The 20,948-nt window shown below is 38.5% G+C and overlaps 1 protein-coding gene across 3 annotated transcripts in view; it reads right to left on the minus strand.

Moving 5' to 3' along the window:
• Positions 1 to 20,948, minus strand: part of fhit (fragile histidine triad diadenosine triphosphatase) — a 246,872-nt gene that overhangs the window by 22,612 nt on the left and 203,312 nt on the right. For 2 of the 3 annotated variants that reach the window (XM_034314082.2, XM_053226915.1), the window contains one exon: positions 13,316 to 13,384. The exons of the other annotated variant lie outside the window; for it this stretch is intronic. In XM_034314082.2, the coding sequence (XP_034169973.1) occupies positions 13,316 to 13,384 (69 nt within the window). The remainder of the gene's footprint in view (positions 1 to 13,315; positions 13,385 to 20,948) is intronic. 3 annotated transcript variants of the gene reach the window in all.

Raw genomic sequence — 20,948 nt, forward strand, 5'->3', positions numbered from 1 at the left:
ATATGCCCCCCTTGCTAAGAAACAGATGGCGCCGTTCTGCATTGGCCTTAGACGTGACCACACAGTAGCACCGCTGCAAAGGTGGGACCTTGACTGGCAGTGGTCATGGCCCACAATAAAACAACCTAATACAGGGGTGGCATACTGGGTGGACAGGATAGTACTGACAGGCACCATGCTGGCAATCAAGGCATGTCTGGGCAGCTGTCAGAACCTGTTAGGGCTGGATAAAGTGGAAGCTGTGCGTGGATGCTCTCAAAATAACAGTATTAACAGTACTTCTCAAATAAATCTGTTCAATATAAGACATCAGAAGAAATCAGTTTTGTCATGGTGGTGACAATACTAGGGCCCCACAGTTTTGAGGTGTAGTGAAATATTCTTTCATGTCTCAGCATGAAATATTGGAATGGAATAAAAGCTACCATAATTCATTCTTCAGCTTTATCCCGGAGCCTATCCTGGGATATCAATTTAAAGATGGATACCAATCAAGTAGATACCAAATTCATTCATTCATTCATTCACTTATCTTAAAAGGTCAGGGTTATGGTGGATCTGGAGCCTATCCTGAGAGCACTGAGTGGAAGGTAGGAATACACCCTGGGTGGGACACCAGTCCATTGCAGGACACCATGTGATGCAATGGTGCAAAAAATGGGGCAGTTTAGTGAACCTAATCCACCTGCTGGCATGCTTTTGGGAGGTAGGACGAACCAATGCAGATGCAGGTAAAATATGCGAAAATCCACCCAAACAGTAACTGTGCCACCCAACTACCATAATTTAAAGCCACATTTTAAAGACAGCTCTTCAGTAACCTTTCACACTTAGAGGCAATTTATCATAGCCAGTGCACCTTCTGGCAAGTTTTTGAGAGGTGGGAGGAAACTGGAGACCAGAGGAAACCAACATCGAGCTGGGGCCCTGGAGTTGTGAAGCACCAACACTACCCGCTTGCACTATCATAATTTAAAGCAACAATTCAAAGACGGATCCCAGTTAAGCAGATTTTCATCTTTCAACAAAGTTCATTGATTCATCGTAACTGATTTATCCCGGTCATGGTCGTGGTGTATTGTATCCTATCCCAGGGACACTGAAGGGGAGGTAGGATTTTTAAGGAAGCCAATCCACTGTCTAGCATGCTTTTGGGAGGAAACTGCAGAACCAGAGGAAAAGCACATGGACCAATGCACAGAAACAGCACTCAGACAGTAACCTGAACTTGGGGACCCTGAAACTACGACGCAGCAGTGCTATCCAGTGCGCCTACATGACGCACTACAGTATTAACAGTACTTCTCAACAAAATCTATTCAATATAAGACATGAAGTGCATGGTGGTGACAATTCTAGGGTTACCATAAATTCTTAGCTATGTCCCTGCATGAAATCTTGGAACATATAAAGACCACTATAAATTAAAGGCACAATGTAAAGACGGATTCCAAATTAAAGGTGCATTAGGTACGATTAGTCTATTTTTTCAAGATTAGGTCTCTAACAGGTAGGTTTGACATTCAAATGATTCCCGCCCATGTTCATGAAGCCCCGCCCCCAGGATCTAACAGTCTATAAAATGACTTTGTATCCAAACACAATCAAACATTCCAGACCAGTAGTCAGTTTTTCCAAACAGACGTTCTCAGCGAATTAATACACTTTTGCCTAAGTCCTGTATTAATGCATTTTTATCATGTTCTACATATCTTACAGGTTATTTGTACAAGTAATAAAAAAACAAGAAATTAAAAAAAATCGACTACTGCACCTTTAAGCAGATAGGGAGTTTAATTTTGAAACGCATAGACGTCTATATGTATGAGCCAAAGCACTCATAGTATAAGATTAACCTGTAATTTATAATAAAATCTTTAAACCTTGACAAGCTATTTAAAATTTTTAACTTTGCTAAAACTCAGACCTGGCCCTGTTCTGTCCAAGGCTAGGTGCGATAAGGCTTATGAGATACTAATTGCAGGTTGTCTACAAAAGAATGGAGCTGCCATTAGATTACTGGGCCAAAGGAAGATAATGATTGGAGCACCTTGGCGAATTACTTTAAAGGCCAGCGAAGATCGTGAGTCTATCCAGTGCTCCTGCCAAAGAGGTTTAAACGCTTAATCTTCTTTAATTATACCGTTACAGAAGGAAACGTTGACTGACAGTAATGTTGCTGATAGACCATAGAATCGTTTTAAATATGCCTTCATTATCTCCTTAAATAATACGACCTCACATGTAACTTTTCTTGGTGATTTATTGTAAGTCCTGGGCAGGGTCAGAATAAAAGTCTGTGAAGTCTGTGAAGTCTGACCTGCAGTGAACACTTTTTTGAGACTTCAGCGTGAGTCAGAAGTGCTGTGTTAGGCAGAACTGGAAGGTGAGATGTCAAAAGTAGTGTTATTGCATCATCCCTTCACTCCCTCCGAATCACCTCCCATTTCCAGTGGCATTTTTTTTTTTCTGAAAAGCCCAACCACTGGCCAACCAAAATAATCCACATTATTTGAATGTTAGGGTTAAATAGCATTTTTTTTTTGGATATTGCCCAGATTCACTGTCTGATCTAGTATGCAAATTTTGGAGCAGGTTTTGGGGCGAATTCCCATCTTTCTGATAAAAAGCCAGTTGGAGTAAGTGAGAGTATATAAAACATTTTTTGGACCTGAATCTGTACATAGTCTGGTAGTATGCCCAAAGTCTGAACAGCTCCCATCACTAGCCATTGAAAAACAGAAATATTATCGCTGCCCACACTGCTAAAGCCTTCAACCAGCCGGATGAGTAAAGTTTCTAACTGTAACTTCACATCACTAACTGGGTAGCTAACCTACTATTTTGTTGTGTTTATTTAAGGATAGTACATTAACCTTTTTTATATTAATAAGACATTTAGGCCCTGATTTACTAAGATCTCAAATAAAGAGAGCTAATTTGGTCTGAATCTTTGATGGTGCTAAATTAATACTTGCCCTTCAGGAGTATTAGTTTACATAGACAATCATCATTCTAAAAATGATTTTCAGGCTACATTAAATAAAACTATGGGTGGAAAAATGAACATATTAATTTATTGGCATAGATATCTCCCTGTATTTTGCACTTTTAGGTACAAACACTTCAAACTGCATATTCATTAAGGCAAACCTGCGTGTTTTTTGCACTCGTTTTTACGCATCGATACCTATACATCACTGTCTTATAGTGTCTTACAAGGTCTAATAAACCTTACAATAAATATTTGTATCATCTAAACAGCTTCTAGATTCTCTCAACTGTAATATTTGCAGAATATATTCACGTTTAATGTTTAATGCTTTGTTAAATACAGGTACAATATGTTTATTAGCTAATAGATAGCTGGCAACTGAGTGTATATGCCCTTCATGTTGCTATCTCAAAATTCTCACAATCCCTGATGATCTACTCCAAATACTGCTCCAGTAGGGAAGCTAATCAGGTGACATTCTTTCACAGCAACTGTTCCAGTCATTTCCATACGATTTGAACTTGTGAAACAACAACACTGCATTGAGAATGCTTGAATAAAACTATGCCATTGTGATTCCCTGTAGAAATTAAAAACTAGAACTGTGTCTCAAAAGCTTCTCCAGCCTCCACCGGATGCCACACACAGGCAGCTGGCGTGATACATTTATGCTAAAACGCAACGCTGTTCTGATGGAGAAGAAGCAAAACCACAAGAGGACTAGAGGGCTGTGATTTCGTGGAATTTTTAGAATTGAATTACGACAATACAGCTGGTACCGTGGGGAACAGGGAACGACAGACATAAGGGCGCATTCTTACCCCGGCTTGTCTGCTGGCATTTGCATGTAGCTGAAGGAAAATGAAAAAAGTTTTAAGAAAATGGTTAGCTGGCATCATCTCCTGTCTTTGTGCCTGCCTATCACTCTCAAGACTTTACTATTCATATCATTTTTATTTATTGTTTGGCTTTTCTTTTTTTTTTTTTTTTTTTGACAAAAATGAATTATGTGAGCATTTATAATTTATTTAAGCATACAAAATAATCAAAAACACATAAAACTATTCTAGAAGTATACAAACCTAAGATGTATTGAAATTTACAAAATAAAAGATAAAAGACAGTTTATTGTGGAATGGCATTTGAAAGTAATATTTAATACATATTGTAGATAGATAACATTTAATAAAATTGTTCACCTTATTAATTAAAGTATTATTATTTCAAAAAGTTAGCCACAAAATGACAAGTTGCTTGGTGTTGTTGTCCATTAAACTGTAGGGATGTTTTCTTTAGAGGCAATTATCCAAGACATGTTCACACAATTCATTAATTCTAAAACTCTAAAATGTATGGAAATGTACAATAAAAACACTACGAGGCCATGACCTCAATTTTGTATTTCCCTTTCACATTAAGTTGTGTGTCCTGTTTATTACAGACCCACAAATTAAATTGTAAGAGTAATTGTTTTAATGACTAGTTCAGTCAGTTATGTGTTTAATGTTAGGCTACTTCATTAAAGTATGGAAAATTAAAGGGTGGATGGGTGCGTTTTCAGTGTGTAAAAATTGGACGTGCTGCATCAAGTGCTATTTTATAGCATGGCCGACAAATGTGGGTGGAATCCAGGGATCGCGATATTGGTATTTTGAAATTTACCTATTTTCATTGAGAAAATGGGTGAATTTGTGTCTTTTTGTTCACATAAAGTCAGAAAAAAAAAACATATTTTGAAAGTTACCTTTTTTTTCTAACTTTACGTGAATTTAAACACGCAAATTTGCTTGTTTTCAAAATACCAGTGTCCTGGTCACAAAAGCAAAGTTTGATGGGAATAATAACCATTTTCTATACTTTTGCAGTATAAGCAATTAGGAAATAACACTTACTACCCAGGACCAAAAAAAAAAAAATTGTTACATAGTGTTATTGGACAACAAAGTCATTTAATGTCATTAAATGAAATGTCATTTAATTTGAGTTAAAGACAGACACACGTCTTCACTAGGAATGAATGGAGTGTGGATGGGTGCGTTTTGCATCGAAAAAAAGAACATCTTGATGTTTATTGGACAGTGCGCTCTTCGTTTGTCCTGCCTGGATGCATGGCTTCTTCTTATGAAGATTGGTGGGCCTCTAAAAAGGGGCGGAACCTCGTAACCACCTCATAACCATCAGTAAATCCAGAATGAACATGTCAAACTTAAACATATCAGCACCAGGTGGAGTCACTCGGAGCCTGCTGTAGGTGTACTTTCTAAATATTGTAAATAAAAATATTATAAAGTATAATGTTCTGTTTGATTATTTGCATTCATTTCTGAAATTTGTTGTTAATAAGTCTAGCTAGCTAGCTGTCACTTCCTTCATCTAGCAGCTTAGCTGGGTTTTTTTGGCATGAAATGGCCTACTGCTAATGTTGGCCTGATTTTAGAAGTCTTTTGATCCTCATACTTATGAGAAGAGACTGAAAATTAAACAAGAAGGCAGAGCAACGCCCAAGATTTTAATTCAAAAGTCTTCAAGAACTTCAATTTATGACTTAATTCACCGAAACTGATTACTATTCCAAGCAAATGCCGATGCACAAGCACTCTAATACCGTGCAAAAGAAATGATCTCTTACATTTCTACACCTAGCTAGTTCTCAAATAGCCAAATAAATGACACACTATCCACACACACGCATGCACACAGAGTGCCTGGTTTACTGGACAATCTCCCACTGGCTCTCTACATGCTCTATCCCAATTTGCATTTGGAAACATTCTCAACTGGAATTCATTGGAAAATTGAAGAGGGAGTTTGATGACCTTTCCATGACCTTGGCTAAATTAGTTCAGCAGACGTGTAGAAGCTTACGGGAAACGCTGTCAGATTTTCTTTTTGCCAAAACACATTCATGAGTTTGACTGACCCTCAGGGTCAAGCTGTTTGAACAAGAAAAGCTTTGGAAATGGATGAGAGAAGAGAAAAAAAACGGTGTTTCACAGAGATTGATATTCAAAATGACACGGCATCCATGAGGTAATCAATAATATACAGCAAAGCAATGTCATTACACTTCTCAGCTTGGACTGGTGACAAATCTTCAGTCAAAACAAGTTCATAGAAGGCTACAGTTTGGTGTTCTTTACTAAATCAGGATGGCTATGAAAACGGAGAAGGACGAACGCCAAGACTGTCATGAGTACTGATCATCACTGTAATCCAGAGTGAAACAGTCAGTAACACTTTATTTTGCAGTACAGCTAAATACCTTGTAATAAATAAGTAAATGTGTAGCTGGTGTACATGATATGCATGATAGTCACAATGTACATACACACAAATACATTATTAGCTTTAAAGGAAGCCTTTTTTCTTTATATTTGAATATTTGTCATGTGTTTAGCGATACAGGTGTTAATCTGTTGGTTGCTTTGTTGTGTTTTTTGTTATTCCTGTGCAAAGTTTGTGCTTGTCTGCTGCACTGATGTCACACAGGGACATTGTTGCTAGCACACTTACGATGGTGTTTAATAATGTTTAAAAATCTCAAACATAAAGGGCCGATGTTCCAGCGATGTTTAATGTCTTATTAATACAAAATATAATAGAGAAGTAGTGGTGAAATTTAGCGATCTAAGAGATGACGAACGTGATGGCGTTGACAGAGGTATTGGCAGGAAAGTTGACCTTATTGAGCAGAGAATAAAGGACTAAAGCCCTGCTGCATCACTCTCTTTAGGTAGAGATGAAACAAGTGCTAAATCCCACCGTCACCACTATCCACAGGTAGACAAATAGCATTCTGGGTAATGTAGGAAAGTGTTTACCAAGGGGAAAATAGACTAATGAAAGAAGCTTAAACCAAAACCTTATTACAAAATACATTTTGGATGCCACTGAAGCCAACATGTTAAGTATAAAGTTTAATATACACAGTGTTTAGGATGGATTATTCCTTCCCATACCATACTGCTACCAAACAGTACAAATTGGAAAATGATTACTAAACATTGGAGAAGAACGCTTGAAGAAGAAAATGCTCACCATGCAGAAAATAAGGTACGCATTTACTGTACTGTAGCAGGTTTCATGCACCTTCCCTCAGGCCATGCACTGTGAAATTTAATCTTACTGTACCACTATGAAAACCATGGCTTTGCATTACTTAACTGCTAAAACTTTAACACAGGGTGGGAATGAACCACATTTAGCAGTTAATACACACATACACAGTAAGAAGGCAGTCTTTTAGCTAGGTTAAAATTCTTGCCTGTGACAGGAAATCGAGCAAAATCTTCTTCATTTGGCTTCGTTCCTGATCGACAGCCTCATGGCTGAGCAGTAACCAGAGTCAGGAAGCACTTCCAAGGCATCATTTACAAAGAAATAAGTCCAACACCGTTGATTCTTTGTCTTTATCTAAACTATTAGCAAAGGGCCTCCAGTCCCACCTCGAGGAAAGGGCTGAAATTCCTGGCCCACTGATAAAAACGTTAACTAGGTGAGTGTCAGGGAGATGGATTGTACACTGTCGGCGAAGGGAGGAACATGAGGAGACAATGATATTTCTCATTACATTGCCCTCTCCCTCTTCATGTTCTCTAATAACGCTGCCACAAAGGGAAGAAGAGACCGGAGATAAATCATGCTCCGCAAAACAACCGGGTGGATCCGCGGAATACATTCACTCCCAGCTCGGTATCTCCGTAGCTTGTGGCCGAAGTCATTGATAAAGATCTAATGAACACGGCTATCAATTGGCATCAGGGTTGAGCAAGAAAGCAAGAGGAGCTTGATTTCACTGTCACGGGACCTGGACATATAAATGGAGACTTCTGGGTAACTGAGGCGAGGTTGGAGAGGATTTATCGATCGGATAGACAGATAGAGAAATGAGAGGACATAATCTGAGAACAAAATATGCGGAATTAATTCAACAAGCCCTCGGAGACTCGTTCCGGACACCCTGACCTGGTGTAGGAAACGAGAGATATAATCAAAGCCAGTCGTTCCGAGCTGATGCAGGCAAAAAAAAAAATAAAAATCTCTTGGCATTTTTGCATGTCTGCTGTGTCCATCATGATTTCCTTCAGTGAGCCTGAGGTTGGTGCCAACACCAATTAACAAGCCTAAACTGGTGAGCTTGCAATAACAATGGATCCTGCTTGAAAAGTGCTTACGACTTTGGCTGTCTTTCTGTAATCAGTGCATCTCATCCCGGGCACACCCAACATGATTTAGGAAGTAAAGTGAGAACAATAGGATATGATTGGAAAAATAAAAACTATATGACTGGGATTAGGAATTGTACTCACGCGATATCACTAAACCCTTCAATAAACTTTGAAATGCTGCTATGAAACTGATATTACAGTGAAACTCAGCATCAAATTTAAGACTGTTTTTCCAAGTAGCTAAGCACTGTAAGGAACTGACTCTTTTTTCTTGGTTGCTGTAACAAAGGGATTGCCATATGCCTGATTTTCTAATGGTAAGAAACCTAAAAGGGCAATTTGGATGGATGGATGCAGAGATAGATAGATAGATAGATAGATAGATAGATAGATAGATAGATCAGCTAATACACATAGAATAGAGCACATTAAATACAGATACAAATAGGCACTTTTTTTTTTTTTTTTTTTAGAAAGCTTCTCTATGCAGTGGAGTAGTATCCCATCCAGAGTGTATTCCCACCTCATGGCCAGTGTTCCCGGAATAGGTTCCAGATCCGCAGCTTCTCCTTATGTTCATACTTAGTGACTGGGTCATCCTTGGTAAGGGTCACGGGCAGATACAATCAATCAATCAATCAATCAATCAATCAATTTTAAAAAACAGCACGCGCGCCTAGTTTAGAACAATTATCAACTTGAGAGATGAAACTGACAGTGATGGGGTCATTCTCAGCAAGAAAAAAGCAAGCAAGCAAAAAAGAAAGAAAAAAGAAAGAAAGAAAGAACTCCTTCCTGTGTAGACCACACCTACTTTGGTTTTGGAATACAATGTTTGGAGCACTAAACAGATAAAGACAGTGTCATTGTGTTACACCCCTGATAGACAGACAGATAGATAGATAGATAGATAGATAGATAGAGCATTAGTGATTCATTATGTAAAAACGATAAAGCATGAACCTGACTGTTAGAATAAAGTAATGAAGTAATGCCAAACTGCTTTCGCCAGACTTCTTCGTTCTTTATTAATAACTTTTTTTTTTTTTTAAGCTAAGGTTACTGAACACTCTGGTTAGCTCATTAGTTAGAGGGAAACAAAATTGATTATCCCTCTAGTAGCTCTGCACAGATCATTTTGCAGTGGTCTGTGTAACTATTAACATCTTGTTCATGCCCTACTAACATGGAAGGCCCCCGTAACACAATATATCTCCTCATTTTTCTACATTTATAACCAATAAAATGGTTTTAAATGAGAGTTGTTGTGCTTTATAGCTCGGAGGCGGTAATGAGAGGTGCTCTTGAAGACAATTTGAGGGGCAGAAAGAACTCAATAATGCCACACTTTCTTTGATTATCACCATTCTCTCTTAAAACGAGTGTCCCTTTCCTTTTAAACACATCAGCAGCCATACTGGCTAATAGCCAGTTAGTGCATTAGGGACAAGAAGCCAGGACTTGGAGTAATAAGAGACAAATACAAAGCGTTAATTGCTGACATTGTTCCTACGCATGAACGCTTGAGTCGCTCAAGGCTTTTCACTGCACCGGTGTCATCCTTTAGTGCACATGCTCTCCCTGACTTATTGAATTACCGTCGGAGGAAAGACGAAAATCGCTGCTCTTTCCTATTCCATTAGTCATCTTCCGGAGGTTTAATGAAAAGGAAAGTTTTTCCTCTTCCCTCCACAATTCAAAGAATGAGAAGGAAGAAAAGAAAAAGTGACACAAAACAAGGACGATACACAATGACAGCTGCTTCTTCGTCAAGGTGACACAGCGAGGAAAATTGGAAAAGCCATCTTTGACATCAGAGCGGGCGAAAGCACAAAAGCTACAGCTAGAACCAGTGTGTTTCAGAGAGACACTGTCAGTCGCTTTATGACCACACTGTGCCGAATGTCACATCGTCTAACTGAAGTGACAAAGAAAATGGCACTCGCAAGGCCACCGCCTAATGCTTTGAGGATAAACAGCCTTAGAGTGAAGGCTGGATCAGCTGCAGCAGAGATGAGGCCTGTGATCGGATGGTTTGGGCTGGCTGTGGGGGAGAAAGACAGATGAGGGAGAAAGTGTGATTGTGCACGTGTGAGAGGGAGACAAAGAGAGATGTTGGCAGAGCTGGAGGTGAGAGAGGCAAAGAGAAAGTCAAAGAGATGGAGAAAGGTTCACAGACAGCCTGAGACAAAGGGAGAGAAGGAAAGTATAAACAAAGAACTGCATATCTGAGAGAGAAAAGGGGGAACAGGACAGACAGATAAAACGTCATAGAGAGACAGAGAGAGAAAGTAAAGACAAGAAAACCGAATGAATGGGAAAATGTGAGGTGAATTTTTCTCACATTAGGTCCATTTTTCATTTCTCTCAATTCCATACACCAGCAGCAGCTCATCACCACAGATTCTGGTGGCGCAGGACGACCTTAATAATGACAGAGCCTCAAACAAAATTACATCACACTTTACTTATGCTATAGGCTATTATCTCTTGAATTTTAGAGGAACTCCATAATAGGCAGTTGAGAGTCAACAACATATAGTCATCTAGCATCGAGTCTAGCAGCTCTCTTTGTGCTTTGCTCGACTATCTTTGATACAGCAGATGTATACAACAGTTTCCACCCACCAAGATCTTGTTTTATAGAAAATAATCTGAGATAAACTAAAAAAAAAAACCTACAAACAAAGGCAAACTGTAAGTGAAGACAGTGAATATGATGTACAGATCAATTTCTATTGTGTCTTCCACGGGTAATCTAAATTGACCCAGCAATTTTGACCGGCTATGTAAGGCTTTTGAGAAACAAAACCAAAAAAAAGTAAAAACTGATGCATTCATCCACACAGAGTAGGTTTCTGAATGCTACTTCACCTAAACACCACTCACTAGGCCTTCAAATATAATGGTCAAACCTCCTGCTCCTGCACTACGCCTCCACACGTCAATTACAGCACATGCAAAAAGAAAGACGGAAACAAAAGAATTGCAGCTTCCTCTAGTCATCCTCAAGAGTAACAGCTAGCTGAACACTTCTGCTGCTTAAAGGTGTGAGTACACGACATTTAGCACCATGACATGCAGCAGAAAGGCCTTTAGCAATTATTTATAGACACATAAACCATTTCTTGACTGCTCTCACAAACCAAGCATATTTATTTTATTCTGTTTTTTTCCCCCCCAAAGCACTTTGCGGTATTAATAAACGCAGGCTGCTTTCTATCCGGAGTGGTCATTAGAATATCCTGTAGTGGCTGTTATTTATTTAGTCGCTCTAGCAGTGATGATTGCACATTTAAAATGTCACAGTACAACAAATGGGAAAAAAATAAAGCAAGCGGAATATATATCAGAAAAGGGATGGAACTCTAAATCCCTGAAGGTATTTCTGTGTGGGTTTGTCATCGTGATACATTTGCAAATATCCGGACAGGAGACTGTAATAAGAAGTAAAAAGTGGTGTTGTGGCTACCTGCTGTATTTACAGCTAGCCTGAGGACGCACAGCACGTTGGCGCATCGCCGATGTTTATGAGTGTCCTCTCGCTTGCATGACCCAGATTAGTATTTATGAGAATAGTGCATGAAACGTGGCAGCAGTTTATCATAGTAGGATCCAGAGCAACAATGTGAAGCCCCAGGCTGGCTGGAAGAAGCCCCTGTTTGGACAGATTCTAAATGAATGTATGACCATAAAACGTGGGTGGAACTTGTGATAAGATGTTGAAAAAGTTTTTTTAAAAAAAAAAAACATATTTGCAGTATATACTGATAGCACATGTTCTACTTAATTTTCACAAAGAAAACGGTCACTCTTTATTAATGTTACCTACCTCACTAGCATCTGAGACACTAAAATGAAATAATAATAATAATAAGAATAATAATAATAATTTTTAACATTGAATCTAAGAAAACTAATTTTCTGCAATATCATTGAAAATAAAGGAAAAACGAATGCGAGAACTTATCTTCTTCTTCTCATGATCTTCAGGAAATTGGGATGGTGCAACTTCCCGTTCAACATGTGACTTGTGGAATGTTTCAAATACACAATACAGATCAAATACAGGTAATAAAAATACACACACCAAAAGCGACCAGGAGAGTCTTTTGTCTTTTAGCTAGCTATCCAGATAAAGTTAGCCAGCTAGCTCACTACCAACCGCCTTAGAGCTGTAGCACTGTTTCGGATAGCTAGCTAACATTAACCGGCTAGCTCATATGGCACTGTTACCTCTGTGTTGTGTTCTGATCTCACCGAAAACGCACAGTTACACTATGGTATCGACAATCCAGGTTGGAGATCAGAGCGACAGAGCAATTTTAGCTTGCTAGCTTAAACCCAAGCTGTTGTTAAAGGAAATGTTTGCTTTTTTTAAGCTTATACTCATTAAACAGTGGCAGTCATGTCACAGTGCATTTTTAGAGCACTTCTGTAATACTGATAATGACAAGGAGGCACTTTGTTAAACCTTTTGTATTTAAATAAATAATTCTAAAATCACAGGTGCCTCTGTGCTGATTTACTTTATAAGCAGATTATTAAAAAAAAGACACATTATTTAAATGATATTAATAATATTTTGGCTAGTTTTTGAGCCTGAGAGTTTTTTCAGAACCAGAACTCTTTTTTTATATTAAAACTGCCATTAGATTTTAGTTGATGTTATTTATAGCCATCAATGGTGGATTGTGATTTCCACTAGCGTAACCAAATTAGAAAATCGCAGACTCCACTTTAAGAACAATGGATTTACGGTGTAGTATTAGGGTTTTGAAACCTTGAATAGTCCTTGTATGTGTACTGACATGCATCAGATTAACATTGTGCAGTGAAGAAGCTATGTTATGAAAGTTCTTTGGAATGGAGGTTGTAATAGTGTGTTTCTACCAGCAGGGGCTCCCTATACCACAAATGCACAAATCTTACATCCAGCAGCTTTCATCTTAATGTTAAAGACTGATGCTTCACAAATACAGTATATCAGGACATTAACTCTGGAGTAGCGTGTTTATTTATCTAATTCCGTATACTATTATTTGCATTGTAGTATAGAGATCTTTCTCTATCAAACGTAAAAGAGTACAATTTTCCAACTTTCCCCTGAAAAAAAAGGTGTAAGCTTGTCATCAGTATATTAGCACATTACCTCATCGTAGATGCTGTCGTTCCTCTCAAAGTCTCCAGGCTTCCTCGGTAGCACGTGGACGTGCACATGCTACAAGTACGACAAAACAAAACAGGAAGAGCTTTCATCACAATCACTTCTCTCAGCCACGCTCTACCAAGCACAATATCTGCACAGATACAATACTTAATTAATTCGCAATCTGGCATGGGGCTGTGCTGATTTTGCTGCGGCAAATATTTATTTTCTCTGCTCACAAGAGGGCTACAGTAAATTCTGCCAAGCGTATATCTGGTAAACCTCAGAGATTTTCACATGTGGGTTTTTTTTTAAACTGTTTTAAAACTTAAATTGACTTTGTCAGACGTCCTTTGCAGCTCCCCGCTGTAATATGCTGTCACAAATTCGACCATCTGTACGGGTGTTTTGTGAAACTCCGCTCTCCTTGGGTGTACATTAGTCAAGGATTTTTTTCCCCCTCTGTTTTGAGTCCCTGCACAACTGGCTCATTTTTAATTAAACAAAACTTACCGTGTTGTGTTTATTCCATTATTCAGAAATGGAGTAGTGTTTATTTTTGTGTTGCTGTTTTTTTTTTTTTTTTGTTATTGTTGTTGATGAAGTTCCCTTCAAGTGAAAGAAGGAAAAGGGCATCCACAGGGGCCCGTATAAATCACCCGTTCCCAATACATTTGCAATCAGTGATAGTTTGCAATTAAGAGAAAAAAACACGACACGCCTCTGTGAAACAGAATCGGTGACTATGACTAATGGGCAAGATCTAAAAACACAAGGGCAAGCTGATATCAGGAATTCAGGAGTTATATAAATATCGTGACTATAGCTTCAAGGTTCTATCTCTTGCAGTGCTGTTGAATTCTCAAATCTGATTGGTTCGAAGATGTTTGCTCTAATACAATGTCATTTCTATAGTAACAGCTAATTTACAGGGATTTGTAAGGTGGATGCTCAACATAATCAAATCTTAATAATAAACAAACAACTTGTTGTTAATTAACAAATAAAAGCATATAATCATTGATATAGTGATGTTTTCTGTGAGGAGATGTTTATTTAACAATTATGGAAGGAGTCTCCAGTGTCAGTGGTTTGTAACAGATAGTTTTCCACCATGGGAAAGTCTTCAGGACAGACCGAGTTGAGCTTTCTGGTTTCTAGGTAACATGAAAATCTGCATTTTTTAAAATCATTTTAAGAGAGAGAGAGAGAGAGAGAGAGAGAGAGAAAAAACAGAGAGGCTGGTGAGTGAATTAGAGTTTATAGCTTCTCTAACATAAATGATAACAGGAACTACTGTATCTTATCTTACAGACATTCCACAACATTAAATGTAATCATAAACAGATAAAAAAGTATCACATTTGCTGTGGTATAAGAATTATAAACACTTCAGGATGTACTTTCATTGGAAAATACTCAACTTTGGGGTGGTCAAGGTAACTCTGGTAACATCACACCATGCCATCGTTGATTATATTCCTATAACAGTACACACCATGTGTCGTGAAGGTCATGTATCACTGGTCTATCAAGGGGACATTTTCATTTTGAATATTTCTTGACTTAGGATTTGTTCATGGTAAAAGTGGTTTTCATGCCATTTTTGTAAGTTTCCTACAATTTTTATAATTTATTTTTTCACTCTGATCCGGTGTTGAGTGAGGACGTGCCGTTCTGTATCCCACTTGCGACAAATTTGAGTTTTCGGACACATTTATTAAGTATCATCAGTGGACACATCAGGAGTTCATCATAAATCCAAGCAAATAATATCCTCCATGTATCATCAAAGCTCCTCGTCATGCTATCCTGCACCCATCCAGGGTATAATAACCACACCGCTGGGCTTTTTATTCATTTTTCATTAGAATGCTTTGATAAACAGCGCGTGGCTCGGCAAATAACTGTTTATAAATCTTACAAACAACATAACGTGTTTGCAGGCATCTGCCTTGTTGCCATGTGGTAATGAGACCATTTGCATAATGACTGTATTATTAAATTTGTCTACCTTGAGGAAACGTTGAAGAAAAATACAGTGAGCAGCTTTTGTTTAGGAAGAAGTCATTTTATAATGGACTTAGAAAAGCTGGGGAGAGTCAAAACTTTGGGCTAAAGGCTAACAGACTGCATCCAAGGCTAACTACAGCCTCGTGTATGCCTGATCTAAAATGAGGCCATGAAACTGTGTATGTGTGTTCTTGTGATCTCATTTAGTTTTCTGTATTATAGCACAGATAGCATTGTGATCGGCTCAGGTTGTGCCTCATGGAACAATAAATATCATGTATCCGACCTTTCCCATCCTACCTGGATGCTCGTTTGGTATAAAGCGCATGCAGGTTTCCTCTTGATATCCCATTTCTAATTTTATCAGCGTGACTCAGACAAAAAAAAAAAAACAGGAGCTGTGGAAAGGTCAGGCGTTTAACGTGCGTCACGGCCCAATTTGCATTTGTTTTGAGGAGTCAAGCTTTTCCTGCATGTCTGAAGATGTGCTTGGGTAACGCTCTACGATCCTGGAGAGATGTAATGTTTACAAAATCCACATGCACAAGTCACTTTACACGCTCATACTACTCCTCAGGACCATTAGAGTTTAGCACTATAATAGAGTTTGTTGTGTAGAGTTTAGTGTTTACTGTATTGTTAGTTGTAAGCATTAGTTTTATGCCCTGAAATTGCACATGTACGTATATTCAAGCACATCTACGTGACATCATGGGAATAATATGGAACCAAATAAAACCACGTGCCCTACATGCGAAAACATGAAAATAAATGAATCGTTAAAAATAACATGTGAAAATATGCAAATGATAAAAAAAAAAATAACAAATATAAATGAAAATAAATATATCATGTAAAAAAAATAACATACTAACAAACAAACCATGTAAAAATGAATAGGTGAAAATAAATGAATAACATAAAAAGATATGAAAATAAACAAATCATTAATAAATTAACAGGTGAAAACAAACTAATCTTGTGAAACATTAACGTGAAAAATAAATCATGTAAAAAATTAATCGGTGAAAATAAACTAATCAGGTGAAAAATTAACATGTGAAAATATATGAAAAAAAATCTCATTTGGAAAAATAAAACCACAAAAAATGTGAAAACTGAATAATGTGAAAAATTAACATAAAAAATTAATCATGTAAGAAAAAAAAAAATCACGTAAAAATAAATTAATCAACAATGCGATGCGAACAGTGCGTGTGTTTTCAATTTGTTTCACACAATTAATTTTCCACATTATTTTCCATTATTTATTTTTATTTTGTGAAAACAACACGCATAGTGCTCTACATTAGAACAGTTCATGTGTGAAATCTGTGTGAAAGACGTGTGTAGAGTTTAAAATTCAGATTGTAATCATGTGATTATTCACGTGAGTTTTGTGAGACTTTTCTCTAAAGGTCTTCGTACGTTCACGTTCGTCAGTTACTCCTCCGCCTGTCTGTTACTCTTTCACGTTAAGAGAAGAACCGTGACGCAGGTACAGGTACAGGTACTCAGTAATGTTGGTGGTTTTTTTTGCTTTTTTTCCAAGAAGTTTGCTATTGTCCTTCATTAAAAACCATCTCAAACTTCCCTGGGCCTGATCTCCTAATGACAAAAGTGTGCAACGTGAAACTAGTTATTCTCAACATAAAAGGTTTGTAAAGTTCATAATTAAAACAGATGCCTATTAATTAGCTCCTGACTCAGGACAAATGAGCAAAATGGCTGCTCCGCCATTTATACTGTTTAGGTTAAATCTAGTCAGACAGCCAGACAAATGTATTTTGTCATGAACAGCTGTGCTCCTATTAAGACAGGGGGTGAAAGCGACAGAGTCTTGCAGCCAGAACTCCTAATTAGAGAAAGAGGAATTTTTTTTTTTTTACATTTTTTTTCCCAGAGCCTTCTGCGAGCCTGGTTCCGAAAGCGGTGCGTAATTTACCAAGAGATTCATCTTGCTTTGTGGTTTGATGGGACCATTTTACTTCACGCTGGTTAGCATATGCTCTGAATTGCTCTTTGCACAAAGACACACGAATGGATGTGAGGACCTACACGATCGCTGCAGAACTAATATTTACGTGGCCTCTGGTGAGATCTGCCAGTCACGCATATTACGCAAGCTTCAATCAAGCGGGCTAATTGCAGGATGATTAATTTAGATCTGATTTATTTTGTGTGCTCAATTTTCTTTTAAACATAATGGCAACACCGGGTATCCCAGCACAAGAAATGCAGGCTAATTAATTTTCATCTGATTTGTTTGGAGCGCTCGGGTTTCATTTAAACATAATGGTAACGATGGATAGCACAGTACATGGTAATGAACTTGAATCAGATTTTTTTCAATCCTCTTATTTTTCTTTTAAACCCAGGGTATTACTGTATAGAAAACGATACATTTATGACAGAATCATAAGAAATAGTTTAAAATAAATCAATTTTAACAGTGTGATATGTATGAGATGAAAAAGAAAGATACGGATGCATTGAAAGAAGGGATGAAATGTTCTTTCCTACATCCTGTGCTTTGTGAAGGTAGCGACCTCAATTATAGAAAAGACACATCAGGTTTATCAGGAAGTGTCTCAATTACAAACGCAGACCAATTGCACATTAAAAGGGGTTTAGCTAAAGAACCATCTCAAGCACTCTTCACCAAATATATACATCCAGGGCTAGGAGGGGTAATAATGTTAATTGGAGTGTGTGTGAAGTAGGTTCGATAGATGTCCAGCATGTAACAAGTACCACTCCAAACAACATCTGAATAATCCTTTAGCTATAGACACTCGGAGACGAAGCAAGAAGCACGTGCACTGCTATGACCTTTTCCGCACATCAAGATAAATATGTTAGGGATCCATTATGAACAGAGAGCCATTGATCTGACTACTTCATATACACGCAACTGGGTTATGTTGGCAATGATGTATATATTCAGGCATTTTTTTAATGTACTCCAGACCATCATGCTCTAGAAGCAAGATAAATGACCCTCCTAAGGAAGACAAATGACTAAATTCCTGAGTCGTTCCCCCGCTTTCTTTCTGCTAGATGGAGAATGAGGAAACCCAATTTTACCATATGAATACTTAGAACACTCTTCAGTCCTCATGTAGCTTCAGGCTGGGAAGTTAGTAAGAATACATTCATTTCTATAGAGTGTGGCTTTTTTATTCAATCACGCCCTCTTTTTTTAAACTCCCAGCACCTGATTGCAATAACACCGGTGACAAATGGTGCGAGTGCACTTAACATAGCAGGTGTGCTACGTGCACAAGATAATCTGTTTTCATAAAAGGACCGGGCAGGAGTCTAATTTAGAATAAGTCCATGTTGAAAATGAGTTTATAAAATATGGAGATTACTCTACCTGCTTACTTAAGAAGCATGGAGAACATTAATGGAGTCCTCTCCATTAAGGCTTACACACAGCCTAAAGATGGCCGTCGTCCCACAGCGAAAAGATCAAAAGATAGAACACAAAATTGCATCAGGACCGCAGATTATTTGGCAGGCCGCCCTGAGAATGGATGCACGTTTCTCGGTCCGGGCCACGGTTCATCCATTCGAGTGGAAAATTCCATCTGAAATCTATTTCAATTTAACCTTGTTTGTATTGACAACCTATATCATCTCATCTCACACTCACAGCAGCTGAGAAATTGGCCATTGCTAAATTGGCAATAAAAATAAAGATTAAAAGGAGGTCCGCCAGAGGTGTTTTTTGAGCGCGTATTCTCATATTTTCACTCCCATCGAGCTCACTTCTGAAAACAGCATAACTGTGTTTATTAATAATTCACTTTTATTTATTTTTTTCTTAACACGATTTCAAGAATCGGTCTCCCAAGGCAGCAGATGGCTCATGGACCAGTTAACTCCTCACCTACCACCTAGAACAACTCCAACGCAAACTTCCGACCATTCCGCAGAACTTCCAGGCCAACCAATAAGTCAAAACTCCATTTTAGGACACCACAGCCATTAGAGGTGGTGATTGAGTATGCGGGGTTCGGCAGCACGGAGGAACTTGCGCCTTGCTGTTAATGCTATGACCGCAGGGCTGTTTTTCTCCACCGGGGAGGATTGATGCTACCAGCATGTACTGCGGGGCTAATGAATACGAAAGAGATGAGACGAGAGGGAGCAAAAGCAACATTAACAACTGTGTCAAAAAAAGAAAACACTGAAAACCAAGCACTCCCAAACCCCTCCATTAAGCAGAAGTAAATATTTTTTTTTTGCTTTTCTGTCTTTTCTTTTCTTTCATTACCTTTGCCTTTTGGGCTAAATTGTGAATATAAAGAGATTCACAAGCAGTCTATTTTCCTATGTTTATTGCTGCTAAATAAAAAAACACACATCAGACTCATAAATGTGCCTTACAATTTTTTTGGGTCCAATAATGCTTTACCATCACATTATTGATGTGATTTGCCAGTCCTGTGATGGAATGGCATAACGTCAAGTGTCTACGTCTGTATGAGTACTTCAGAAACTACTGATCCCCTGGGATTTTCACACACAGCAGTTTTTAGAGTTTCTACAGAACGGTGAGGAAAACAAAAAAAAACGTCCAGTGAGCGGCAGCTCTGTGGGTGGAAATGCTTTGTTGAGGACAGAGGTCAGAAGAGAATGGCCAGACTGGTTCGAGTTGACAGGAAGGCTACAGTAACTCAAATAACCACTCTTTACAACTGTGGTCAGAAGAAAAGCATCTCAGAAAGCACAACAGGCCAATCCTTGAGGTGAATGGGCTACAATAACAAAAGCCAATAACAGATTCCACTCCCATCAGCTAAGAAAAGGAATCTGAAGCTAAGAGGGCCACAAGCAGTTGAAGACCAGGTGATGTTGGACCAGGCGAAGCTGTTTTAATGGTATGGGACCAGCGTCCAAAGGGTCTTTAAATCATACTAATAAAAAATGCCTGCTTTCTCATGGGCAATTCCTGAATTCTGTAATGTGGGCACCAAGCACTCCAACATAGGAATCGATTTGAACCATTTGTATCTAATAATAAACATGATTATAAAGATGACACAGCTATGACCCATCAGATATGGGCTTCTGATCCATGAACCACTGCTGCATCTTTTTCATTATCTAAAAGAGCTGCTTTCTATCTAAAGAGGCCACTGGCGCTTATTTGAAAGCCTCTTGATGGTAAAGGCTTTGACGCAATGCTCATGTAGCTTAGGAACCAAGAGCACATGAAAATGTAATGCACAACGGACGTGCTGCTGGATACCTCATAATCGGATCAGGCCACGTTTACTGAAGGATTTTACCGGATCCTGTGTGGATTTAACTCATTTGCAGGGAAAGTGACTTTGAATCTTGTGCCTTCTGAGACATGAATTGGAAGGGTGTAGCTCCCCCCCCCCAAAAAAAAGAAGTTCTATGTTATGCTTTTTATGTAATACTGCAGATATTTCGTTCTCGATTTGATGAGTTGGAAATGGCAGATCCTGTGGCCGCGGGTCTGATTAGAGTCATTGGGATTATGGGGCCTCCTCTGGGTTCCCTGGCTTTACAACTTCTCTTCGAATTACACCATTAACATTTCAATATGACTCCCCACTTCAGGCTACAGGCAGTTCTCACAGCGCAA

The sequence above is a fragment of the Pangasianodon hypophthalmus genome, chromosome 20, assembly GCF_027358585.1.
Source record: "Pangasianodon hypophthalmus isolate fPanHyp1 chromosome 20, fPanHyp1.pri, whole genome shotgun sequence".
Lineage (NCBI taxonomy): Eukaryota > Metazoa > Chordata > Actinopteri > Siluriformes > Pangasiidae > Pangasianodon > Pangasianodon hypophthalmus.